This window comes from Canis lupus, chromosome 15 (assembly GCF_048164855.1).
Source record: "Canis lupus baileyi chromosome 15, mCanLup2.hap1, whole genome shotgun sequence".
Classification (NCBI taxonomy): domain Eukaryota; kingdom Metazoa; phylum Chordata; class Mammalia; order Carnivora; family Canidae; genus Canis; species Canis lupus.
Genome location: NC_132852.1, coordinates 54985206 through 55012130, shown reverse-complemented (window position 1 = coordinate 55012130; position 26925 = coordinate 54985206). Strand labels below are relative to the sequence as shown.

The 26925-nt window shown below is 51.0% G+C and overlaps 1 protein-coding gene and 1 long non-coding RNA gene across 7 annotated transcripts; one reads left to right on the top strand and one right to left on the bottom strand.

The window, feature by feature from the left end:
* Positions 1-18: 18 nt before the first annotated feature.
* EPHB6 (EPH receptor B6) lies at positions 19-15600 on the bottom strand. Of its 6 annotated transcripts, none has more exons than XM_072777511.1 (19): positions 15449-15599; positions 11728-12485; positions 8957-9031; positions 8458-8656; positions 8121-8185; positions 7204-7957; positions 6316-6471; positions 5716-6072; positions 5496-5620; positions 5185-5347; positions 2974-3088; positions 2660-2712; positions 2355-2474; positions 1978-2225; positions 1543-1716; positions 1173-1322; positions 733-926; positions 455-610; positions 19-346 (listed from the first exon to the last, which is right to left on the bottom strand). In XM_072777511.1, the coding sequence occupies exons 4-19, from the start codon at positions 8555-8557 to the stop codon at positions 238-240; spliced, it is 3039 nt and encodes a 1012-aa protein (XP_072633612.1). In that variant the 5' UTR covers positions 8558-8656; positions 8957-9031; positions 11728-12485; positions 15449-15599; the 3' UTR covers positions 19-237. The 6 variants fall into 6 exon arrangements, with proteins under 6 accessions (XP_072633612.1, XP_072633613.1, XP_072633614.1 ...); XM_072777512.1 differs by having other exon boundaries at positions 11878-12485; XM_072777513.1 differs by having other exon boundaries at positions 12176-12485.
* Positions 15601-15955: 355 nt separating this feature from the next.
* LOC140605290 (uncharacterized) lies at positions 15956-21401 on the top strand. The gene is made up of 3 exons (XR_012007984.1): positions 15956-17261; positions 17544-17658; positions 19059-21401. It is a non-coding gene; the product is annotated as an uncharacterized lncRNA (long non-coding RNA).
* The last annotated feature ends 5524 nt before the right edge of the window (positions 21402-26925 follow it).

The window sequence follows — 26925 nt, the reverse complement described above, 5'->3', positions numbered from 1 at the left end:
GTCTCACTACACCTCCGATTTGCAAAGTTTCTTCTTTCCCTTTAATGCGGGGGAGGGCGGAGGAGGGCGGAGGACTAGGGAGTGAAGCGTCCAGAGGGTTGGGTGTTGTGTGGCAGGTGTGCCTCTCTCGCTGAGGCCAAGACAGAGATGGTCTCTGGCGTTCCAGGTGTCGCTCCTGGACCCGAGTGCCAGGGCGGGGACAAAGGCCTCCTCAGCTCACAGCCGCCCGCCCAGGCCTCAGACCTCCACCGAGCCCAGCTCCCTCAAGTGCTGCCGCAGGAGCTGGACATTGTGCAACAGCTTCTTCTGGTGGCCAGCCAACGTGATGCCCAGGGCGGGCAGGTCTCTGGTGGGGAAGGAGTGGGTCAGGTCTGGGCCAGCTCCTCTGAGATCCCAGGTGGGACCCCTTAGCCTAGGGCCCAGAGGGACCCCCACCCCGGCCCTCCCTGCTTACTCCGAGCTGAGCTGAGCCACATCACTGAAGGTACAGAGACCAAACTTGGAGAAGTTGTCTTGGTAGCACTCTAGTCCGATAGCCAAAAGCCAGGCCTGGGGTGAGTCCAGAGAAGGAAAGTCCAGGGCCACAGGGTTCAGGAGGGCCTGGGAAGGTCTAAGTGGGGGAAGGGGGGGTGTCAAAATCTCCCCTTCATCTTAGCCCCCTCTCCTCAGTTCGCTTTCCGGTTTGCATCTACCCTCCCTGGTTGTCCCGGGCTCCAGCCCCAATCTCCAGACCTGTCCCCAGGGCCCCCGTCAGCCTGCAGAGTGTCTGGCTTTCGGATCATCTTGTCAAATGCCGCCACCAGCTGGTCAAAATGAGGCCTCTGGGTACGGTCCTTCTGCCAAGTGTCTAGCATGAGCAGATGTAGTCCAGGAGGACAGCCTGGAGGTGGGGGAAGCCGGAACTCCTGCTCTATTGCATTTAGCACCTGGGGGTTAGTAGAAGAACATGGTGATGGGAAGAGATTGGTGGCGGAAAGGAGCGTTCCGTTAGGTCAGTGGGTGGGCTGGGATTGGGTGGAGCATGCGGTTGGAGTGGGGGGAAGGAAGCCAGGGAATTTAGAATCTGAGCGGATTAGAGAACTAAACTAAGAAGCTGAGCACGGACGAGCCTGTGAGGCTGGTGGGTTGGAGGATGGGGTGGGGAGCCAGCAATGTCTGCGTCAAGAGCTCACCTCCTGGTCACTCATGTCCCAGTAGGGCCGCTCTCCGTAACTCATCACTTCCCACATCACTATCCCAAAGCTCCAGACGTCGCTGGAAGTCGTATGTTTTCCGTGTGCAATGACCTCTGGGGCCGCCCAGCGAAGCATACAACCTGGGCCCTGGGCGGGGGGGAGGGTGAGAAGCAACGATAGCAATCACTGCGGCCGCGGTCACACGTGTCGAGCCGGGATGTCTGCCCAGGGTGCCCTCCTGGATGGCGCACAGGCGGGTTCCACTCCGACAGATGCCATGACACGCCAGCGGCGGTGGGCACCCCGGCCCCAGCTCCGCCTCCAGCGCCCTCTGCAAAAGCCTGAGCCTGCGGGGCTGTGCTCTCACCTGAGGACTGCGGCCGAGACGGGCCACTTTGCACACCAGGTGGCTGTTCACCAGCACGCTGTGGGCAGAGAGCGCGCGGTGCACGAAGGCGAAGCTGGACAGGTACTGCATGGCCGCGGCCACTCCCCGCTGCATGGCCACCAGCTGCAGGCTGCTGAACTGGCCCTCCCGCTGCTGAGGGGCCGGGGGCAGAGGTCAGCCAGCAGCAGCCGGCGGGGGGAGGGGGGGACCCCCAGCTACCGCATGCAGACCTCAGCACGGAAGGGCAGGGGGGTGGGGAATTAGAAGATGGCCTGGGAGTGAAGGAGACCGGGAGGTGGCAGCAAAGACAGAGGGCCCTGTCCCCTATCTCTGGGACGGCTGAGAACGGCAAAGCTCCCCGGACCCAAGGCCCCCCGCCCGCCCGCCCGCCCGCCGTCCCCAGGCCAGACCGACCCTGAGGAAGCTGTCCAGGGGGCCCAGCTCCATGAGCTCCGTCAGCACCATGAGGGGCCGGCTCTTGGTGACCACGCCCTCCAGCCGCAGGATGTTGGGGTGCTGGAACTGGCCCAGCACTGCAGCCTGGCCTAGAAAGGTCATCTGGAGGCTCTCGGCGCCTCCAGCCCACAGGGCCTGGATGGCCACAGCCTGCTCCCGCCGTCCCCGGGGCTGCAGGCGGCCCCTGCGGACTTCTCCAAAGGAGCCTGGGAGGACAGGTGGAGGTCAGGGGGTATTGAGGAAGGATGTGGGCTCTCGGTGTCCTGCCATATTTAGGAGCGATCCTAAACGCGGGGCTCCGGTCCCTCCCGTGCCCTTCCTCGGCCCCTGCACACCTGCCCCAATGACCTCCTCGATCTTGATATATGCAGGATCCACCTCCCGGGTAAATTCTCGGATGGCCTGGCAGGGGTCCTCATATGTGGAGGGATCGATGTAATACTTCACCCCAAGCCCTGTAGGCAAATGGGGTGCCTTATGCGTGGGTGGTACAAGGCCAGGCTGCCCACACACCCCAGCATGCCCTCCCACTTACAAAGGCAGGGCCGAGGAGTTCCCCTCGACCTCAGGGGAACCCAGCCTTGCCCCCTGTGCTCAGCCCCATCCGTGAGCACCCTCCTTCCCAATCCCGATCCCACACCTGGGCTGCTGTACTGCTGCAGTTGCTCTGTGTAGCCTGTCCCACGCCGCTTCCTGAGGACAAACCAGAGTCCTGGAGTGACACTCCCACTTTCCCCCTTTCGGCCCCCATGTGCACCATTCTCCAGCCAGGCATTTGTGGGGTGAAGGCTGCTGGATCCCTTCTTCCCGCCTCGCACCGGCCCAGGGGCAAGGGCCTGGTGATGGGAGGTGGGCTCTGGGGGCCGGGGTTTCTGCAGTGGGCTTCGGGGCTGCCACGATGTGGGGTTGTGCTGCGGGGTGAGTGGCGTGGGGACACGGCTGGGAGGGGCTCACCTCTGGAAGACCACGGCCAGCACGGTAATGGCTGCCAGCAGGAGGAAGGCCAAGGCCCCCAGGATGGACCCAATTACCAAGGAGAGTCTCTCCGGAAGCTGGGTGGACAGCTCACCTGAGGAACCAGCCACCCAGGATCACACGTGGGCAAGGCTTCACAAGCCTACACCCCTCCATGTACCCACTGACACCCACTTACACCCCCCATGCACCCACTCACGCCCACCTACACCCCCCATACACCCACTCACACCCATCTACACCCCCATGCACCCACTCACACCAACCTACACCCCCCATGTACCCACTCACGCCCACCTACACCCCCCCATGCACCTACTCCCACCCACCTACAACCCCGTGCACCCACTCACACCCATCTACACCCCCCATACACCCACTCACATCCACGTACACCCCCCATGCACCTACTCACATCCACGTACACCCCCCATGCACCCACTCACACCCACCGACACCCACCATGCACCCACGCACACCCACCTACACCCCCCATGCACCCACTCATGCCCACCTACATACCCCGTGCACCTACTCACGCCCACCTACACCCCCCATGCACGTACCTACACCCACCTACACCCCCTTATGCACCCACTCACACTCACCTACACCCCCCATGCACCTACTCACATCCACCTACACCCCCATGCACCCACTCGCACCCACCTACACCTCCCATGCACCCACTCGCACCCACCTACACCCCCCATGCACCTACTCACACCCACCTAAAGCCCCCCATGCACCTAGTCACACCCACCTACACCCCCCATGCACCTACTCATGCCCACCTACACCCCCATGCACCCACTCACGCCCACTTACACCCCCCATGCACCTAGTCACACCCACCTACACCGCCATGCACCCACTCATGCCCACCTACACCCCCCATGCACCTACTCACGCCCATCTACACCCCCAAGCACCCACTCACACTCACCTATATCCCCCATGCACCTACTCACGCCCACCTACACCCCCATGCACCCACTCACACCCACCTACACCCCCCATGCACCTACTCACGCCCACCTACTCCCCCATGCACCCACTCACGCCCACCTACACCCCTATGCACCTACTCATGCCCACCTATCCCCCTATGCACCCACTCATGCCCACCTACACCCCCATGCACCCACTCATGCCCACCTACACCCCCATGCACGTACTCGCACCCACCTACACCCCCCTTCACCCACTTGCACTCACCTACACCCCCATGCACCTACTCACACTCACCTACACCCCCATGCACCTACTCATGCCCACCTACACCTCCCATGCACCCACTCGCACCCACCTACACCCCCCATGCACCTACTCACACCCACCTACAGCCCCCCATGCACCTAGTCACACCCACCTACACCCCCCCATGCACCCACTCATGCCCACCTACACCCCCCATGCACCTAGTCACACCCACCTACACCCCCATGCACCCACTCACGCCCACCTACACCCCCATGCACCTACTCACACCCACCTACAGCCCCCCATGAACCTAGTCACACCCACCTACACCCCCCCATGTACCTACTCATGCCCACCTACACCCCATGCACCCACTCATGCCCACCTACACCCCCCATGCACCTAGTCACACTCACCTACACCCCCATGCACCCACTCACGCCCACCTACGCCCCCATGCACCTACTCACACCCATCTACAGCCCCAAGCACCCACTCACGCCCACCTACACCCCCCATACACCCACTCACACCCACCTACACCCCCATGCACCCACTCATGCCCACCAGTACCCCCCATGCAAGTACTCATACCCACCTATACCCCCATGCACCCACTCACGCCCACTTACACCCCCCCATGCACCTAGTCACACCCACCTACACCCCCATGCACCCACTCACGCCCACCTACACCCCCCATGCACCTACTCACACCCATCTACACCCCGAAGGACCCACTCACGCCCACCTACAACCCCCATGCACCTAGTCACACCCACCTACACCCCCCATGCACCCACTCACACCCACAGACCCAGAGGCCAGCTGTTTTGCATGAGAGTATTCCCTACAGCCGCCTGCCCCACATGGCCTCTGGTCTGGAGGGTGCTAGATGAGGGTTCAAGGCCTGAGGGCCCCTGGGCCTCTCCTCAGGAATCCCCCCACCCCCGGTGCTGCCTCTGCCCTATCCAGGCGTCCTCTCACCTTGAGGCAGCGTCTGGAAATAGACCTTGCCCCCATAGGGGCCGTGGCCTGCCGCTGTGCGCGCCCGCACCTGGAAGCCATAGATGTGGCCAGGGCTCAGCTGTGTCACGGTGGCCGTGTTGGTCTCGCTGGTCAGGGTGAAGGAGTGGGATTCATCTTCTGCCTGGGGGTGACAGCCACTCACTCCCTATTGCTCAGTCCCAGCCACCGACCCCTGCTCCCACCCTCCGGCGTCTGGCACCTCTCTGTCCTGGCCCTGGCCCACCTCCCGTCTCCCCCGCCAGCCCTGCTGGGCACCCCCACCCCCCCACCTGGTCGTAGTAGCGGAGCTGATAGTCCAGGATGTTCCCGTTGGTCTGGTCAGGCTGCGGCCAGGACACTGTGATGCTGTTGGATGCCCGGCTCACCTGGTGCAACGCCGGGACTGCGGAGGGAACTGGGGTGGGGGAGGTTAGTGGGTGGGTTCCCACGGGCCCCGATGGGTGGCAGGAGGAGGGGAGGGCTCCCAAGGAGGCAGAGCAAAAGGCTCACCTGCGTGGCTGGTGCTGACATTGATGGCAGCAGCCTGGGGAGGGTCGGGGCTGAGCTCTGACACCCCGTTCACAGCCTGCACCTCCAAGATGTAGGGCACATGTGCCCGGAGCCCCCCAACCAACACTCGGCTCTCCGTCAGGCCCCTCTGGCGGGGGTCGAAGTGCACCTCGTCCCTGCAGCGGCGACAGGCGCCCCCGCTGCCCGGGGCCGGCTCCTGGTGGCCTCCACACTCCTTGCACACCACGTTGAAGAGCAGGTCCCCTCGCCCTCCCAGCTCCTGAGGCAGGCGCCAGTGCAGCATGAGCACTGAGCCCTGCACTTCGAACCAAAGCTCCCGGGGAGCCGATGGAGGCCCTGGGGAGGCCGGTGGGGACAGTGGGACGGGCCAGGAGACGCAGGAGTGGTGGGGTGATGGGGGGAGGCGGGAGGCAGGCCAGCGTGGATGGGGTCCGGTGAGAAGGAGGTGAGTGGAGGGAAAAAACGAAAAGGAGAAAAGTCACTGCGAATGCAAACCAGCCCCACTGTAGTGCCCTCTGGCTCCCCTTCTGGGCCCACCCCTAGTCCTGTTTCCACCCCTGGGGCTGGTGGGGGACTCACCAGTGCACGGGGCCTCTGGGGGGTCTGAACTGGCCCTGTAGAAGCCCTCCAGGCAAGGGCAGATGGGGGCTGCAGGATCGGGGGCGTGGCTGCGGGCAGGGCACGGTAAGCAGGGGGTGTTCCCAGCCATGGCCTTGTAGGACCCCTCAGGGCAGGCTGGGGGCAGAATGGGGCAGAGACATTAGGCTCACCCCACCCTCCACCTCCTGAGCCCCACCACAGCCATCCCACAGACATGCCTCCAGCCTTCCATTCTCCAGGGCAATTTCTTCTGTCCCCCTGAGACCTACTGGCCACCCCCACCCCCACCCCTCCCCTTCCCTCTTTCTCTCCCTCAGGCAGATATTACTTCCATGGCCCGCATTTCCACTGATGGAAAAAGTGAGGTGCCTTGGGGGCTATGAGCAGGCCAAGCACCCCTAGAGGTGTCTGGCTTGATTGTGTGACCTCCCTGTGCAGAGGCCTTCCTCAGCCTCCGCCCTGCAAGCCGAAGGATTCCCCTTAGCTGGTCTCCACTGCCTTTTCCTACCTGCATCCTGGTCACCTGGCCCGGTGATGACCCCTTCCTAACTAGACGGCAAATGGGGACAAAGGACCCATCGCAAGATAACCCAGGAGTTTAACTCCCTTTGACCTCTATCACTACTCGGGCCTGCAGCCCTTGGATGCTCAGCATTGGCTGTGGAAGTCTCCAGAAGGCTCTAGAAATTGGAGATGAGCGCATGACACCAAACGTGTATGCTTTAGAAAGTAAATCTGGAGATAACAAGGGTCCTTTCCTAAATAGCTTATTCCTGACCTTCTGGGGGGACAAAAGGAGTCTGGAGCATTCAGGAGAGGCGTGCCCAGGTTGGGGGCCAGGTGGGCAGGTCTGGAGCAGAGCCTCACCTTGGCAGGCCTTGTCTCCGCGGGCCGGCTGGTGGCCCGGCTGGCAGCGGCAGCCCCCGACGGCTACCATCCACTTGCCTTCCCCGTTGCAGTGCAGCCTGGGGGGGCTCCCCCCTGCCTGGCCCCCGCCTCCATCCTCCTCCGGCTCCGCGTGGGCCACACAGGTGCCCACGGCCGCCACCAGGGAGGCGCCCCCGGCCCCGCTGGCCTGCGTCTCAGGGAAGGAGGCGAAGGCGCGGAGCACGGAGGGGCAGGTGTAGGAGAAGAGCTTGACGGCCACGAGGGCCAGGCAGGCCCCGGTGTCCTGGAAGGCCACGTAGAAGCCGCGCTGCGTGAGCGGCCCGAAGCTCCTCTCCTTGACGTTGAGCTGCAGCCCGGCCCGCTGCCCGGCGCCCCGGGGCCCCACCGCCCAGGCCGAGGAGCCGGGGAAGCTCTCGTCGGCCGCGATGGTGTCCACCTTGGTCCAGCGCTTGAGGTGCCAGGCGGGGACGCTGTCGGGGCCGTCGGGCTCCTCCGCCTGGCGGTAGTAAAGGGTGAAGGTCTCCCGGCAGGTGCCCCCGGCCGCGCCCAGACTGGCACAGGCGCGCACGGAGAAGTGCAGGCGGATGTGGGCTCTCTGCGCCCCGCGCCGCTCCACGAAGTGTGTCTGCAGCCAGTTGTCCTGCCCGGTGCCCGCGGAGGCCCCTGCCACGTGGCATGCCTCGAAGGTCCGGGTCAGGCGGCGCTGGTCGTCCAGGACGCTCACTTCATCCCACTGCAGGGAGGCGGGGTAAGGAGAGGGCGAGGTCCGGGCCTCTGGGGGGGCAGGAGCCTTATTCCGCTAGTCTCCACCCAGGGCTTCCTTCCCCAGGGCGCCCCCAACCCAGGGAGCAGGGTGGGGAGGAGCACCGGGTGGGGGATGAAAGAGTGACACTCACCCCACCTGGGGGGTAGGTGAGCCAGCCAATCTCAGATGTCTCTCCAGTGGTGTCCAGCAGGACCTCTGCCCGGAGACAAGAAGGGGCGCTCAGCGGCCAAGCCCCCCGCTAGTACTGCTCATTGTCACCCCATCCCTTGGGGAAACCAGAAAGATCCCTCCCTTGTCCTTTTCATTCACCAGCAGGGGCACAGCTGTCTGTCAGGAGCCTTTCTCTGGAAGCTTCCCCATTCCTTTCCCCTGCTTGACGTCTTCAGGCTTCTCAGCCTTTTCGGAACCTTTCCCATCCCCACCTGTGCTGGCAGGTGGGGGTTCTCCAGTCTTCCCTTCCCTCTTACCTTCCAGAGCCAGAACTGAGGACACCAGCACCAGGACCCAGAGACTGCACAGCATGCCCGCCGCTCTGCTCCCTGCCCGGGCAGCCCCCTCAGCAGCCATGGGGCATCTTCGGGGCTCCCACCATTGCCCTGGCCACCACCCTGCTCGCAGGCAGGGCTGCTGCTTTGTAAGCCTGGGGTCTGCAGCCAAGCTGGCTTCCTAGGGAGGCACACAGGACCAGAAGAGGCAGGTGGCAGGTAAGTACATTGCTACGTGGATGGCCCAGACTCCCAAACCTGACTCTCTGTCTCGTCCTACGGCTCTCAAACCACCCCAGCACCAACTACAGGGTAAGGGCCTGTCGGAAGCAGACTCTCTCCTGACCTGTGCCAAGTCCACCACCTTAGAGGGCCATCTAGTAGGTGAGTCTGTTCCTACGTCCTGCAGATGACCCATCTCTGGGCATCCCTTACAGCCCTCCCTCTTAGAGCATAGGATATAGTTCTAGGCCAATCTTACCCTTTTCTTCTGGAAGGAGCTATTTCAGTTCTTTCTTTTCATTAACTCTCCCGTCCTCTTCCTCCTTGAGCCACCCTGTATCAGAAGTCAGAAGATTCTTCTCATTAAAACAAGCAGAGTAGAAGCTACGCCTTCCATTGGGACACACGATTCCCTCTCCCCAGCACCTCCTCCCTCACATCAGATCTGGACACTGAGAGGAGCCGCAGACGAGAGCTGTGGGGTGTGACGGATGGGAAGATAGGAGAACAGGAGCAAGAGGGACCTAGGTGTAGGTCCCTGCCACCCCATCTGATGAGTAAGCCAGCACAGAGTAGAGCCGCCTGGGTCTGGCATAACTACATTTTGTGAACAATGGTCCTCCCTCCACAAGGGCGCATTTCTTCTACAGCTTACAGAAAGATAAAAGTGTGCCTTCTATCTGTATCTGGGAAAAACGCTCCTGGTTTGCTCACAACTAGAGGACAGCAGCAGTGGCAGGCCACCTTGTCCTATGGGATTAATAGTGCACCGGGTTCAAGAAGGTATGTGGGATAGGCTCTCTATATCCACGGTGCTTATGAGTTCAAACTGGTGTGTCTTGTGGGAAGGACAGGTGGTGATGTCTACCTATCAGCTGCCCTTCCGAGAGCTTGCCCTTCAGGTGCCGTATCCTTGGATCTGTTTGCATGGATGTTCAAACAAGGATGGGTGTGGCTGAAGTGTTTGTAAGGGAAAAGACTGTAAAGTAGCCGTCCATCAATAGGAAGATATCCAATAAAGCATGGTACAACCTTACGAAAGGGCAAGGGCAGGTGTTTTTTTGCACTGATTATGAACATACTTTCCAAGGGAAAGCAGTCCATGCAGAACAGTGTAAAGTATGATCCCCACTGGTTAAGGTAAGAAGGCCATCCATATACAAGCACCCGCCTCCTCCAGCTCACAAGGGCATGACTGGGGGATGGGGGGCACAGTGAAGACCCAAATGGGTTCAGGCCTTCCTCTGTTCATTGGTCTAGAGATTAGTGGTGACCCATCTGTCCCCTTGGGACTGAGTCTCAAAAGTCCGTGAGTTGCATGAACAAGAGCAAGTCCATTCCATTTATTTCTGTTGAGGAGAAAATAAGAGGCAGGTTGTTCAAAGACATGATGCTGAGAGGGAGAACAAAGACAGGAGTTGAGAAATGGAGCCTATTTCCTCCATGACAGGTGCGGCCAGGCGACCCACAGCCATCCTGAAAGTTGCATGTTTCACGATGCAGTCCAAGCCAAACTATTAAACCATTTAACTTCGATAAATCAGAAAATCCTAATTTGGTTCCTGCTAATCTAATTTTTCCCAGTAACACTGGCTCTGGTGCAAGCCAAAGCCTTCGGTGTCCCTCCGCATGGTCATCACAAAAAGGCGCTGCTTTTAGAGCTGGGTGGGCTGATCACATGATGGGCACTCGCCCACCAGCCACTGCAGTTCACCTTCCCTGCCCCTAGAACCCTGCTCGCGAGGCGGAGTTTAACTTAGAGCATGTGGAGGCAAGCAAGAAGCATTTCCGGATCACCAAGTTGTATACCTTAAACCTACACTATCTTATATCTTATACATCAGTTGTGCCTCAATAAAGCCAGAAAAAAGGGAAGCATTTCCCTATGGCAAATTATTCCTAAGAAACAGAGGTTCTTTGCAAATACACTCCCGAATGATGCTAGCATCATTCACAGATGAAATGTTTCAAAGAAGAACAAGGAGACTGTGAAGTAAAAAAAAACACGGCCCCATCACTAATGCTGTTTAATAAATATCCTGAGGTAACGTATGCTGTAGGCACATCCCCCAAACGCTCAGTGGCTTAATTTGGAGACACACTTGACACACCAGGGCAGACCAGACTGTCCAGAGCCAAAGGGTCTTTAGGAATGCTGTTATCAAGAACTGAAAATGCCAGCAAAATGTCTTTAAACAATAAAAGCTATTATATCATTTGCTCAGCAGATATTCTCTAAAATAGCCTCTTTCAGTCAGAAGATGGATGGATCCTGGATTCTGTACAAAAAGAAAACTGTAAGCACTGTGTCTTCCTAAACTTATATCAAGACAAATAATCATGGAGAAGGCGTAATAAACACTTCGGATGCATCTCAATGAATTTTTTTTTTTTTTTTTTTTGAGAGAGAGAGACAGCAAAACAAGAGGGAAGAGATGTACTGCAGATCCTATCAGCTGTGCACTATGGAACATTCTAGAGGATGAGGAATGGCAAAGTATTTGCTTTGATGACCCACAACACAAGCAACACAGTCGCTTGTGGCTGCAGCAGGGCGTGTATGCATAGCCTCAGCATGCATCTTAATGACAACATGAAGCTGGCCTCTCTCCAGAGGATCCAGAAAAGAGCAAAAGCAATTAGGGAACATGTTAAAGCCACTCAGCTTCTGTCCTCAAGAGGCATCAGAAAGAAAAGAATTAAATGGAGACATGGTGTGTGGACTGCCGCTTTCATAATCGTTCAAAATTTTTTACCAAGAACAAAGATGTTCATTAAAAAAAAAAATGGTGGAGGATTCTCAAGTGCCCAGAAGTGTTCCTTGCTGTTTGAAGGGACCTCTTTTAGATTTGAATCCAGAAGACCGAAGGTTATAAACAAGTTTCTTCAGGAAAAACAACAACAACAACAACAAAAAACCAAAAAACTGTGGTCGAGTGAGACTGGGAAGCGAGGTCAATCCCTGCTTATCAAACAAAACATAAATGCAAATCTTTTATTTTTTAATATATAAAAAGAACCTGGGTGTACCTCTACGGCAGGAATAAAAACAAGGAAGGACGAAACTTTAAGATACGGATGAAACTGCTGTCAGCTAATTCCTACCGCTGCAGATTCTTTTGAAACAAGTTTCAAAGGCAGAAATATAAGTGACAAGAACACGCAGCTCCATCCACATGCCTGGAATACTGAACAAGAGAGACTTAGAACTTGGTTTTCAAAGGTGCCTTCAGTGGTTGAGGCCTAGGACATCTGCGTGCGCTTAGTCTAGGGGCTCATCCTGGAAGCTGCTGAGTGCGTCCCTTCTGCAACACAGAGGGGGGCAGGCCTGCTTCGGATCCCCCTCTCCTCTCCAGCTCCTGAAAGGCATCGGTCAGTGCTTAGAAATCTTCTACCCCGTGAAAGAGCAGAAGACTTCTCTCAATCAGGAAAACATTCAAGTCTCAGATGTGTACATGGTTTTAAAAATACAACACACCAGAAGCAGCAGCAACGTGGATGGAAAATGGTAGCTCAGAAAATAAGACTCATTTCACAAAATTTCAGATGACAAAAATTGCATTCTATGACTTCACATTTTTTTTTTCTCAGCTTCTTCTCTACATATATCACTTTACATCTTTTTGCTCCAGTAGAGACACTGCATCCGCAAGCCTGCTACATTTCTTTGGTTTATAAAAATATGACAGTCCGTAGGCATCAAAATTGTGTTTTGTTTCCAGAAACTGGCAAAGTTTAAAGATGTGTAGACTCTTAGCTTATAAATTGTAGCTTCTGAGTTCTGTTATCTATAAAAATGAAAGATTTAAAAATAAATTAAATGAGTAGATCTGTAGGAATTTAAAAAATTAACTGTCCTCAAATTGAAATGTTAAATGTGATAATTTTATCAACAAACTGAGATGGTTAAAAATAGTTTATGCACCTCAGTCCACAAAATGAGTTTTTTAAAAAAAATTAAGTAATATAAGCCAAATAAACTTGGAAGAAATGATGGCAGAAAATGTACCGGACATTAAAATTGGTTACTGCAAGAGGGAGAAATGAAGGATGGTGGGGGGGGGGGGAGGCGGGTATTAATTTTGTCTTATGTATATTTGAACGGGTTTTCATGTTACAATGAGCATATCTTATTTTTCCAATTAAAACAAAATCTCATAATTATCATCTAAACAAAAAAGAAGGAAAAGATTTTTAAAACCTAGACTAGCATAGCATATGTTTACATTTTATCGTCCCCTCCCAATGCTCTCTAGGTTTCAAAACAATGTAGAAATTTCCACGTATAAGGAGAAAGCAGAGATAAAGAGGCAGTAGGAGTTGGGAATGAATGAGCAAAATAACTTTTATCTCTGGATTTTCTTTAGGCTGCTCTCCAAAGAAGTTCAAATTGCCCCCACTGATAATATCAGGCTTCTCTTGCTCTGTGTTAAGCGAAGGACTGTGGCTTTAAAGGGACCAGGGAGACCAAGAGGGCTGTACACCGGGGACACATGACAAGGGCCTCGCTGCAAAGTGAGCCCAGGCCGGGACAGTCAGAGAGGCGAAGCAGGCTGCAGGGCCCGAGGGGGGACGGGGGTGGCAAGGAAGGTCCCAAGGGCAAAGGGGCCAGTGGTTAATGTGCGGTGTGGCTGCTGAGCTGGTCCTCACACCTGTTAGCCACAGGGTCAGCGTGGGAGGGGTCAGCACCATAGGTCCTGTCCTCTGTCCTGTTCTGCAGCTGTTAAACGCCCAGGAAATTCCAGTATAATCCTTGCTCAGCTTAATGCTGCTACCCTTTAATCTCCACCTTGGATATGGTCTCAGTCTCAGAGCTCCATCCGCCTGCCTTGAAAGGGATCCCATCAGCCCTTACAGAGGCATCCAGAGCAGACAGTGAGGAGGTGGCTGCCCTCCCGTGCTTCTAGCCCCTGCTGCCCTGGTTCGAGAAGCCAATTTGTGGATTACCTAGCAGAGGAGAGTCCTGTGTCCCCCGAGGCCTCCAGCCTCCAAGAATGTCCCCCAGAGCACGCAGATGCAGATGAATGTGCCTCCCACTCCCAGGCTGTGGAGCTGGGGGAGGCTTTTAAGATGCAGGCAGTGTCTGGGAGTGGCAGACAGCCACTTAGAATGAGCCACTCTGGCTGTGCACTGACCGGGGACATGCGTGGCTTTGGAAAAGGGCACAAGGGAGGGTGTTGGGACAGTCAGTACGTGTCTGTGAGAGATGAGCAAATGGGAGACCGCAGAAGCCCCCAGGAGCCGTGACCAGTGCCTGCTGGAGCAGGTGTGAGAGTGTGTAAGGGAGTGTGTGTGAGGTGAGATGGATATGGAGCAGCACACACGCTGGGAGAGATGTGTGTGTGTGTGTGTGTGTGTGTGTGAGAGAGAGAGAGAGAGAGAGAGAGAGAGAGCATGTACATCAGAGCAGAGCCAGAGAGCTCCCCATACTGGAGACAGATGCCCATGAGCCCTTCTCACCCTGGGTCTGTCCCTGCCCTACCCCGAGTCAGCCCCAGGCACTGCTGCTGCAGAAACATCTGGGCTGGGAGAGGGAGCTGACCAGGGGAGCAGAGAAAGAGGAACCTGAGGCTCCCTGCCCCCCAAACCCCACCATCCCCTTCCCCCTAGTGGGCAGGCCAGTAGGGGGACACAGGACTCAGGGCCCAGCTCAGGAAATGGTGATGAGCTGGGAAAGCAGCTGGTCCCGAGGAGGAATGTTCTTGCCCTTTCCATGCTCAGACCACCGCTGCCTGTTGCTCCTAGGCACTCCGGTGACACAGTGGTCACTGCACCCTGAGTGAACCAACAGACTCCAAAGGAGTCCTCCTCCCTTGGCCACTGGGTAGGTACACAGAAGCCCCTGCCCTAATCTCCCCGCAAGGAGAAAGGTCCACTGCCCTGCGAGAACCAAATGTCCCCTCTGCTAGCACCCTCCACGAACCACGACTCTCAATCCTGCAATGCCCAGTACCTGGACGTTCCCCTGCATTGCCACCACCAACGCCAGAGCTCCTTCCCACCCAACCAGCGTCTCCCCTTCTAGAACCTGAGTCAAGTTCTCCTGGCGGGGCGGAGGGCCTGGCCCTGGTTAACTTATTGGGAACAGGCCCAGCCGCTTCTCTCCATGGGCACTGCCAGGGACATTACAACATCGGCTATGCTGGCCCCGAGCCAGCTCCCCCAGGGATGGGAGGAGGGAGGATGCCAGACAGCCAAGATTGGTGGATGGGGGTGTAGGGCAGGTAGGGCCAAGCACCCAGATGTAAAGAGCAGGGGGTGGAGCTGGGGCAGCAGCGCAGCCGACTTTGGTTGCAACTTGGGGGTTATGGCTGGGGAGCATGAACCAAGCCTTCTCTCCACTCCAAGGCTTGTGCGTGATAATGGGGGTTGGGGTGCGGGGGGGGGGGCCGCGGTGTGGGATCAACCTCCTTGCTCCTCCCAGCTCCGCGGGGATTGGAGAGATGCCACCGGAGTCATTAGGGTGGGCGATCCTCCTCAGAACGCGGGGAGTCCGGCCTTGGCGAGGGACCCCGACATCGGGACCCCCGAGCCGAGCGCGCGCGGTGGGCGGAGACGCGGCGGGGGGTCGCAGCGGCCGGGGTAACGGGGTCGGGGAGCCGGGCACCCGCCAGGAACCCGCCGCCCCGGCAGGCCCCCGGGCGTCCGCAGAGGCCCAGTCCGGGGGCCCCTCTACTTTCGCGAACCTTGGTGCTTCTGTCCCCGGGCGCGCCGCCCCACGGCCCCCCACCCCCCGGCACCCCGGGCTCACCTTCCGCCGCCGCAGGCTCCGCGGTCTGCGCCCCCCAGGCCCCGCGATGGGGCCGCGCCGCCCGCGTCTGCTCCCGGTGCGGGGACCCCGCTCCCGGCTCCCCGCTCCCCGCTCCCCGCTCCCCGCCGCCCGGTGCGCCGCCGCCGCGCGTCTCCGGGGCTCGGGGCCGGCCGGGGGCGGGGATGCTCTGCTCTGGAGGCGGGGCGCCCGGGGATGGCACGGGGCCCGCCGCCCGCAGCTCGGCTCGGCGCGGGCAGGGGCGAGCGCAGCCCGGCCCGCCCCTCCGCGCCCCTCCCAGCCCGGCCCCTGCGCCCCCCCCCGCCTCCCCCTTCCGGGGAGCCGAGCCCGCCCTCCCGGCCTGGGCGGCGCTGCGCGGCGCGGGGCTCGCCCTCGGGGGCCCCGGAGGACTCGCTGCCGGGCTGCGGGGCGGCGGGTTCGAACCCCGGGCGGCGCGCGGGCTGCGGTCCCAGCAGCGAGGCGCCCAGCGCGGGGCGGGGCGGGGCGGGGCGGGCGGGGCGGCCAGCTCGGGCCCAGCACCCGCGCCCTCTCCCCACCCCTGCTTCTCTGCTTCAACTCTAGGAACTAAACCCACTGTGTCAGCTCCTGCTCAGGTTTGCACTGAGGTGGGCGTGAGCTGGGAAGAAGAGAAAGAAGGAAAAGAAGGGGGTGGAGGGAAAGACAAACTGAGAAATCTCGGAGGGTTCCGGGGGTGGGGTGGGGAAGAGGAAGCGGCTGGGACTGTGTGTGTGTGTGGGGGGCATCTGGGTTATGAAAGTGGCCCTGGTGTAGCCCTACACTCGTCTGCCTCCCGGTGGGTGCCCCCGGATCTGGTCAACGTGGGGGCTTCGGCTCGCACCCTCCCCAAAGGGCCGGGAAGCCTGGGGCTCAACGGGGAAGGCCAGATGCGGGGCGCCTGCCTGGCTGTGCATTGCCCGGGCAAGTCGTGCACCTCCGGGCGCCTCCTCCCCCTGCCCCGCTCCCCGGGATGAGGGGGGGGGGCACCTGAGGCCCTGGGAAGTGCTCAGCAGGTGCCTGGAGGGCTTGAGGAGCCGAGGGGCGCCGCCGGGACAAAGGTTTCCGCCCGCCCCTAACCTCTCCTCCCTCCGAGGACGGGATCTGGGGTCTATTGTTCGGGTCCTGCGGCGCGGGGCTGGGGCCTTCCCACGAAGTGCTGCTACCACCTGCTGGTTCTTTCCAGGAGCACAGGCGGCTGCTGGAGCTCCCTCCGGCCTCCGCCCCCCCCCCCCCCCCATACCTCCCGGCTGCATCTTACTCTCCCACTTACTTCGTTTGTCCAAGTCGAGGTAAAGCACTCCCTGCAAACGGGCTGATCAAAACTGGTACTTAAGGAGCACTCAGAAACCAAGGAAAATTGTGAAAGAGATCCGTGAGCCAACAAGCACAATAAGCAAAACAATGCGACTCATTAGGAGGCACCTGGGAGAAACAAACAGGCTTTAATGAATTGGCTGAATGAGTGATGGAAACCGGCGGCTGAGCTGGTCCCAGCTTGGCAGAGGGATTGTTCACTCTGGAGATCTGCAGTCAACTAATAAGCCTAATGATGTTCAATGATTCCGCATTTGGGCACCTTTAATAAATCCACTTGCACTGGATTTATAGTCTAGCTATATCTTTGTTTCTTCCCCTTGCCCTGAAATTCACTGATGGAGAGCTGCCTTCCTTTCATTTCCAAACCAGTTCTCTCCGAGGCCTTGAAACACTTCTGCGAAGAAACCTGAATTTACATTGTCTGCGATATTATATAACTCATCCTAGTTACAGTAACAACAGGACTGCCAGAAAGCTTTGGGTAAATTGCAAACCTTTTTTTTTTTTTAATGCATCTGATGAAATTATGTTTAAAAAGTATCAGCAAAACAAAAACAGCAGTTACTTTATAAACCCCAGAAATTTTCGGTGGTAATTTGCAATGCATCATCTATTGACATTATAGTAAAAGTATTTATTCCTTTCCCTTGTCTGATAGAGCTCATTGTTTACACTGCCCGTAAAGTACCTATAATATGAAATTAAGTTCTTGTTGTTCCAGGCTTATGTAATGAGTATTTTTCTTTTGTTGATAACATTGGAGAGGCATCCAGTCTTCAAAGAAAGCTCCATTGTACTCAGGAAGCAAAGAGGTTTAAATATGTGATTACAATTGGCCCCGTATCATCATCTCCTATGTGTTAAACCAAGTTTTAAAGGTAGGTGGATAGCACAGAATGCATTGTTAAGTTATGCTGCCATCTGCAGCTATTAAAAAGCAAAGTAATGAATCCCTTTTTAAAGTTGAACATAAATCTTTGCTATAATTTGTTCAGAGCCTGGCACGCATCGGGTACTTAGAAGTGTTTTAGAATAAGTGAATAAAAAATAATAGTATTTAAACTTGTTCTGTGCTGAGGGGCAGGACCCAATAAAGTCTGTGGCTCACAGAATTCATTATCCTGAGACACAGCCATCTATAATGTGAATTTGGAGCCAAAAGAAGCTCCAGAGAGCGCAAGCCAGGTGGCTTGGGATGGGCCTTTGATTCTGCCTCTTTGCCTTGTCTGTTTTTACTCCTTCTCAGGCTTTTCCATTTCCGCATCTTTTAAATCCCCAAGGATGCTCAATTTCTTCCTTCTTCCTTATTTCCCTGTAGAACGACTAATGCAAGCCGATGTTATTATAAACAAAGAGCTTTATAAGTAATTTCCATGATTAGCATTCTAGTAAAAATCAGTAAAGGAATTTGCAAAACCCCCAGATCTCTTATCCTGAGACATTAGTTTTGGCTCCATGTACACAACCTCACAGGGACCCAGGCACCTCCCCAAACTGTCTTGAGGTCCTGTGGCCTCTAAGTACGGTTTTATTCCCCAAAAGCTGGTGTCTGATATCCAAATATTTTGCCCAATAAAAATGTCAAGTGCCCATTTATCCAATTCAAACTCCCCCCCCCCCCCCCCCCCCCCCCCCCCGTCCAGAAACTTCTAGAGCATTCTAGGGTTTTCCTACAGGACAGGTTTGTTTGAAGGACAAACCTAGTCTGCAAGTGATTTTTATTTTATTTTTATTTTTTATCTTTTTTAAGATTTATTCATTTATTTATTCATGAGAGGCAGAGACACAGGCAGAGGGAGAAGCAGGCTCCATGCAGGAGCCTGATGTGGGACTCGATCCAGGGGCTCCAGGATCACACCCTGGGCTGAAGGTGGTGCTAAACCACTGAGCCACCCAGGCTGCCCTGCAAGTGATTTTTAGACCAATGGTGATTGATATCCTGGATGCTCACTGAAAGTGAGTGATCCTCAAAGTTCCCCAATGCGAGCCTTACACTTTTGAGTGTAACCTTAACCATAACCTTAACCAACCTTAACCAAGCAGTAATCAAAAGGCATTCAGAAGCATTAGTGCACAGAGAGAAAAAGGAGGGCTCTTGTCTCGTAACAGAATGTTTTCTCACTTAGAGATTGGCTTCAGCTGCTTGAGACAGGAGCAGAGTTGTACAGAACAAATGCAAAAAGTTGGACAGCCATGGTTTAAACAAATCGAGTGATCCAGGAATGCTATGCAAGCCCCAGGTCAACAAGACTTAGGTTCTTATAATTCCGTCTTCCAGGACGCCTGGTTCTCCGGTTCTCTACATGTGAGCAGAGCTCCAGCTGTAATGCCTGTTAGCTTCAGCTCAGAAAAAGAAGATGGACACAAAACCAAGAGCAGAGCTTTGGCTGAGCTAGCACCCTTTAAAGGACCTTTCTGGAATCCCCACCCCCCTGCCCTCTCCTTGTATTGATTGGCCAGGACCCTGTTGCTTGACCACCCCTGCCTGAAAGGGACAGGGAAATGCATGCTGCACCAAATAAAATTCAAGTTCTGTTTGTGAGAGAGGAGAAAGAATATTGGACAGGCGGCCAGCAGGCTCTGTCACAAATGAGCAAAGATGATCACAGTTATGTGTATCTTTGCCTGCAATCTAGAAAAACAGCAGCTTTTTGTAGGGCATCTTTGCTGGTTATTTTTCTCCCGGGCCATCATATTTAATGCATCTTTTTAATGCTCAAAGGTGATTCCTAGGAAGTTACTGTAGTGAATGGAAATGCTAAGAGCTTCCCATCACTAAAATAACTATGACATCATCTCAAAAGAAAAATAATAAATCCCCCGCAATTACTCTTATAAACACTCAGAGTTGGAAATATTCTACATTTTTTTTTTAACATTCTACATTTTAATGGGAACGGGGGCAGTCCCCATGGGCAGGACAGGGTTGATAAGCACTGCATGCCACTTCCTTTGTTTGCTGTGTCTTCGTTCTTCAGATCCAGACAGGAGATGTGATGATCCACAACATGGAGCAGATGATGCCCTCGTCTGCTCTTCTCACCACATGCAGTCTCGTCCTCTCACTCTGGTCCTGGATGGTGTTCTCTAAAAACACCTGCATCCCCCTAAACAGGAAAGGTGATCTGTGTGACTGCAAGATTTGCCTCCAGCCCTAGATGTGGCTGGAACATCTTCTGGTTGTTGGACTGTGCGGGCGTTCCCTGTCTTAGATGGTAGTTCTCTATACATTTATACAGGATACTGGAATCTCTCACATCAGACCTTGAAGCACCAACAAAGGAACAAGTCAATATCAAGAATGAGTAAACAACACCCCCAACAAAACTTGAGCCTTTTAAGAAATCTGAGGAAAAGTAGAAAAGGAGTAATGGTGTAAGAGTTTAAAGAACATGTTTTCACCTTATATTCTTGCTGAGTTAAAAGCAGACTCAAAAAACTATTTTAAAAGGTTGGAATAAAAAAGGAGTGGGAAAAAAAAAGAGAAAAGCACAATAGCCAAAATAAAATCTTAGTCATGCAGAAAGAAAAAAAATGACAAAACTCTGGGAAAAAACAAACCATGTTACATTACATGAACCTGGAAGGCTCAAGAAATGAGACATCAGTTGATTAGTTTTTAAATAACAGAGAAGGTAAAAGGTTTGTAAAATACAGTAGGGAATTCTAACCTTAAAATAACAATAATTCCAGAATGGGAGAGATCAAATACACAAAAAGGAAAAAAAAAAGAAAAAATTAACAAAATTTATTTCAGCATCTGGCACATATTAAGAACTTAACAAATATTTATTAAATAGTTGAATTAAGTAAAAAAAAATCATGAGACTGAAAATATAGAGATTTTGCCATTTTTATGCAAAACTGAAAAGCAAAAATCAATGCCAACAAACATTCTGGGGAAAGTTTTCCAGTGAATACCTTATGTTATCCACACACACACAGTATTTATATTTAACAATAGTGAAAATCAAGATGCCTTCCTGTTTCTTCTCTGGAGCATTGATTAATGAGAAGGTAGTCAATAATACCTTCAGAGTTTTTAGAAGGAAAGTATAACACTATTGGTCCATTTCTCAAAAGCCATTCTCAGCTCTTCTTAGCTCCCCACAGGATTGAGGTGAGGGGCTAAATATCTGCCCTCCCGGCCTTTCTTACAGTTAGGGGTGGATACCAAACCTGACCCTGGTTCTTGAGAAGAAAACAGAATGCTGACAGCACTTCTGAGAAAGCCTTTGGATTTCTATAAAGAGCTGGAGATTTGACCGATGTGGCTCTTTTGCCTCCGCCTCACTTTGAAACCCTCCCTTGGACATTGTATAGGGATATTGATGCCATAAAAAACTTAGTGACTGAAAACAACACAAATATTACCTTACAGTTCTGGAGTTGGGTCAGAAGTTCAAAATGTGGCTAAATTGGGCTTAAAAAAATCAAGGTGAGGGGCACCTGGGTGGCCCAGTCTGTTAGGCGTCTGTCTTGGGCTCAGGTCATGATCTCAGGGTCCTGGGTCAAGCCCCATACCGGGTTCCCTGCTTAGCAAGGAGTCTGCTTCTCCCTCTCCTTCTCCCCACCCCTCTCCTTTCTCTCTCTCTGTCAAATGAATAAAATCTGTTTTTTAAAAAAATCAAGGTGTAGTAGGGCTGTGTTCCTTGTCCAGGCTCTAGGGAGAATCTGTTTTCTTGCCTTTTCTAGTGTGACTTCTAGGGTCTACTGCATTCCTTAACTGATGTTCTCTAAGCTCAAAAGCCAGTAACGTTGGGCTGAATCATTTTGCTGACTCTCTCCTGTCTCCTTCTCCCACTTCTAGTAATAGTGAGTCCACCCAGACAACCCAGGATAATCCCTCTACCACAAAATCAGGTGATAAGCAGCCCTAATTCTATCCGCAAACTTAATTCCCCATCACTATGTAAACCAGCATAACATCCTAATTCCAGGGATTAGGATATGGATATTTTGGGGGATCCCCCCATTATTCTGCCTACCACAGACATGATGCTGGAGCGTCAGTGTCCATATTGGCACTTGAGCCAAAGCCGGCAACGACATATACTTTTTATGTTACGTGAGAAAAAATAAACATCTGTAATTGTGGAATTTTTTTTTTTTTTTTTTTTTTACCTGTAGCTTCATACAGCTGTATTGGGTTAGACTCAAACATTACATCCCCAACTAAGGGCTTATTCTTTTTGAACATCAAGCTGGGGTCGTTCTCAGATCTGTAAATTTTTGGAAGATTTACCACTCAAGACTGTTTTCCAGCAAGACACACAACAAATGTACTCTAAATAATTAAGAGATGAATAAGCAATTGCATTCTTCATTAGGGAGGTTGTGATTGAGAAAAAGTGGCTATAATCACTGAAACTATCTAAAATTGTAGGATAAAATTCTAGGATAAGTAAAATACAAAACAAAATATAAACTTGCAAAACACTAATAACAACAGGAAAATTCAGTAATTGAGGGTAATTATGGCAACCGAAGAAAAATACTCAATGTAAACATAAAAAGAAAGTCTTTTTTTCTTAAAGGAGATTTTAACTCCAATTTAGCAGCCTGCAAGATATGAAAGGGAGATAGCAAAGATGAGGATATCATCGGTGTTAATTTCCTTGATGCCCATCAAAGGAAGTCAATAGTTATTGTTGACATAACTAGGCAAAAAGATTATCTTTTAAAAAGAGTGTTAACCTTACAAATAAGAGATAAAAGCTAAAAACAAATGGATATATTTCATTCATCCAAGGAAAAATAGATAAAAAATCACAAGGAAGCATTAAAACATAGAAAGGATAATTAAAGTGACAGATGTCAAGCGTAGTACAATGTCCTAATAAGCATAATATTCTAGAACAATTTCTATGGTAAGTCAGTGGAATAAGTACGCTGTGAAATTTCCTCATGCAGCAAGTAACAGAGTCTCTTCCACATTTTATAATACACTGAAATGAACTATTGTCTCTTGCATGCCTAAAAATATTTATATAAATGAGACAGTATTTGGAGAAACTTGACCCTTTTCTCTCAGATGAAAGTGGAACTATTGGTGATAGTACAAAATAATACTGTTAAAATTAAATATATAATTTTGAAATATTTAAACCAAGGAATTAAAATACACACACACACACACACACACACACACACACACACACACCAGGAAGGAGAAAATTGCCATCTTTTCTGTTTCCCACCTTCCCTCTGATTTCATCCTTGCACCCTTATAACCCAAAGAGAGATGGGAAGATGATGTTGACTTGTCTACAGAATTGATGGTTGTTTTGTTTTGTTTTTAGGATTTTATGTATTTATTTGAAAGAGAGAGAGCTCACAAGTGAGGTGAGGAACAGAGGGACAAGTAGACTCCCTGCTGAGAAGAGCACCAGCTGCAGGGCTTGATCTCAGGACCTGGAGATCATGACCTTAGCTGAAGACAGATACTTAACCCACTGAGCCACCCAGGTGCCACTGATTAGGTTCTTATAAGCAATAACTTCCAAGCTCATTCCAGTCTTTGTGTAGCTAAAGTAGCAATCATGAAAAGAGATAACACTTAGAAATGAGCTTCCTTTTTATTATAATATACCCAAGAGGATGCAGTGTGAAGGTGAGAGATGATTTTTTTTTAAATCGTAGTATAGTCACATTCAAATTCAAACAAAATATAGGCTTAAAGACTTTAATCACTTTATTTTTTTAAGATTTTATTTATTTGACAGAGAGAGAGAACGTGCAAGTAGGCAGAGTGGCAGGCAGAGGGAGAGGGAGAAGCAGGGACCTTGATGTCTGTGGGGCTCAATCCCAGGACTCTGGGATCAGGACCTGAGCCGAAGGCAGGTGCTAAATTGACTGAGCCACCCAGGTAGGTGCCCCAAAAGTTTAATCACTTTAAATTAAAACATGGAATTATTTCTGTATTGGAAGATAGAGTTCACTCCTTAACTGGATTATATTCGTTCATTCCACTGAAAGTAAATTAATGACAAAAAGACATTTGACGTGTAAAATGTTAAATAAAACTAATAAAAATTACAGAAATTTCCCATATTAACTCTCATTAAATCTCTACTGACAATACCAACTTCGCTCTTCCTCTCTCCCGCAGTCTTATTGCCCAGAAGCAGCTTTGCTAACACTGCTCTTCATAATAGTGTAATTACTCATTTTATTACAGGCAAGGTGGGCTTCACTAATTGTTAGATAATTAGGTTTTTCCTCCTTATAATTTTGTTCTGTACTATCTATGAGAATTAATGTTTGGCCTTGTGAGTTGCGCTTTTCTGAATCACTGCTACCTGTTGGATACTAGAAGAAAAAAAAAGTGGCATAGTAATGATTCATGTTGGTTATAAGATGAAGAAGGAAAAATGGGTTTAGTATCACCTTCTTTATTGTTCTCTTAGAGGCCCCAGAGTAGAGTAAATAATTCAGGATTCCCCCCAAAGGAGATTTTTAAATGCCAGATTAATTTAGTGTAGTATATGAAAGAGGAATAGAAAAATAATACATTCATGCATGCATTTCTTAAAAAGAAAATCATACTTTTGCTCAAACTACCTAGGGAGACTTTCTGTCTTTGGTCAGCTAGTTACCTCCTGTTTATTCTTAAAAATCTCAGCTCACAGACCAGAAATAAATCCTCACAAACATGGTCAACTGGATGTATACATGCAAAAGACTGAAGTTGGACCTTTATATTATAGCAGATACAAAAATTAACTCAAAATGCAGCAAAGACCTACACTTAAGAGCTAAGACTATAAAAATCTTGGAAGAAAACAATTGGGAAAATCTTCATGCCATTGGATCTGGCAATGATTCCATAGACATGATACCAAGAGCAGAGGCATCAAAACAAAAAGCAGAGGAATTGGACTTCATCAAAATTAAGAACTTTTGTTCTCCAAAGAACACATACGGATTACCAATAGGCACATAGAGAAGATGCTCAACCTCGTTCATCAGTCAGGGAAATGCAAATCAAAACCGTAATACGATATCACTTCACCCTTACTAGGATGGCTAGAATTTAAAAACTGGACAATTACCAGTCAATACTGAGGATGTGGAAAAATTGGAACCCTCATGTATCACTGATGGGATTGCTAAATAATGCAGCACCCGTGGAAAACAATTAGTCGGTTTTCTAAAAAGCTAACGTGGAACTACCACATGAGCCAGCGACTTCACTCCTAGGTATAGATCCAAGAGTCCGAAGCAGGCACAGAATAGATGTTTGTATGCCCATGTTCATAACAGCGTTCTTCACAATAGCCAAAAGGTGGGAACAATCTAAGCATCTGTTGATGAATGGATAAACAAAAATTGGTATAAACACATGATGGAATATTATTCAACCAGAAATAGGAACCATATTTTGAGGTATGCTACACAGATGGACCTTGAAAATATTATGTGTAGTGAAATAAACCAGATCCAGGACACATACTGTATAATTCTAGCTTTATAGGGTATCTAGAATAGGCAAATTCATAGAGACAGAAAAATAGAATAGAGGCTACCAGGGACTGGGATGGGGAGGGGTTATTGTTTAATAGGACGGAGTTTTTGTTGGGGAAGATGAAAAAATGTTTGGATACACATAGTGGTGCTAATCACATAGCATTGTGAATGTATTTAATGCCACTGAATTGTGATTAAAATGATGAATATTGAGTTACATATATTTTTACTACAATTAAAAAACCCACCTCAGCTCACAGATTGCTGTTTCAGGAAAACCTTCTGAAATCCTATTACACTCACAGGGTTTGTGTTTTTTTCTTTCATCATATTTACTCTTGTGCGTAAATATGTATTTATTTGTGTCATTTTTGAGAATGTCTTTCTCTTCCCGAGACCATGGGCTCCATAATGATTTCCATCTCAGGCTTGGTTACTTATCTCCGGACAGTGTCTAGCCCATTGAAATAATTTGGTATAAAAGCTTGTATTGGATGAATGCTCCTAGTATTAGAGGATACTACACTACAATCTTGAGTATCACACACATTGCAATTATCTAAATCTTTCTTAGCCATGACATTTGTAAAGTTGACTAAGTTTAATAGGTCATATAAAAATATCATTTAGCAAACGTGGCGTGACGAGGCCACACACAAACACAGGGCAACAAGTCTAATTATTCTATTGTTACATCACGTAATTATCCATGATCAAATTATAGATTGTAGAAGGGATAATTATTCCTAATGGCGTTCAAAAGCCATCATTTTCTTTCACTCGAATTTAGTAGGAACTGAGTGAGGTAGCTAACTAGCAAAAGGCACAGCAACACATTCTGATTTTTGGTAATTCATTCTGAAGACGAATAATCATGGCACATGAAGTTTCCTATGAGAATCTATGTGCCTTGTGATGGATTTCAAATAAACTAGCAGAGCAGGACGTATTATAGAATTCTATACCCAATAGCCTGCAATAGCTTTTCACACAATTGCTAATAGTTTAAGAGTTGAACGATAACAAAAAAGAGTGAGATTTGCTCTTCTTTTTCTTTTTCTTTTCTTGTTTGACTCAAAAAATTTAAGATTTTAGGATAGCTTCTTTGGTGAATGCCTTAGATTCTGAATACCCTGAAGAAGATTGACTTCTGAGAACACCCAGGAGAAGAGTGACAAAAGTTTATCCTATCAGCATATTTACAAAGCAACTCTCCTTCTACTTTACTTTTTCTTTTTTTTCCCTTTCTTCTTCTTTTTCTTTTCTTTCTTTTTTTAGTAGTGATAGTAGAAAGGATGGTGGATTCAGTGCTACTTAAAATGGGGAATTACTCTAGTTCACATTAATTATATTGACATTATTTTACTGTGTGTCCATTCCTATGTGATCTGCTTTGTTACTGATAAGTGTATTCTTCACTTACATCACTTAGTCTATTTTTCCAAAGGAAAACATTTTCATGTCTTTGTAAATAAATGATTAAGGCCTTTAAGACTGTTTTTGTTGAGACTGGTAAGTTTGTGTATGATTATGATGTGTGCCTTTCTCTGTGATCTATGGTTTTTCCATCTGCTAAATGCCATTGAATAATTTTTTAAAAAAAGACTGCTAAGAAACTGGTTGGCAGAGAGACAACATTCAAGCAATAGCAGTTAGTGTCATAAGACAGTGTTTTT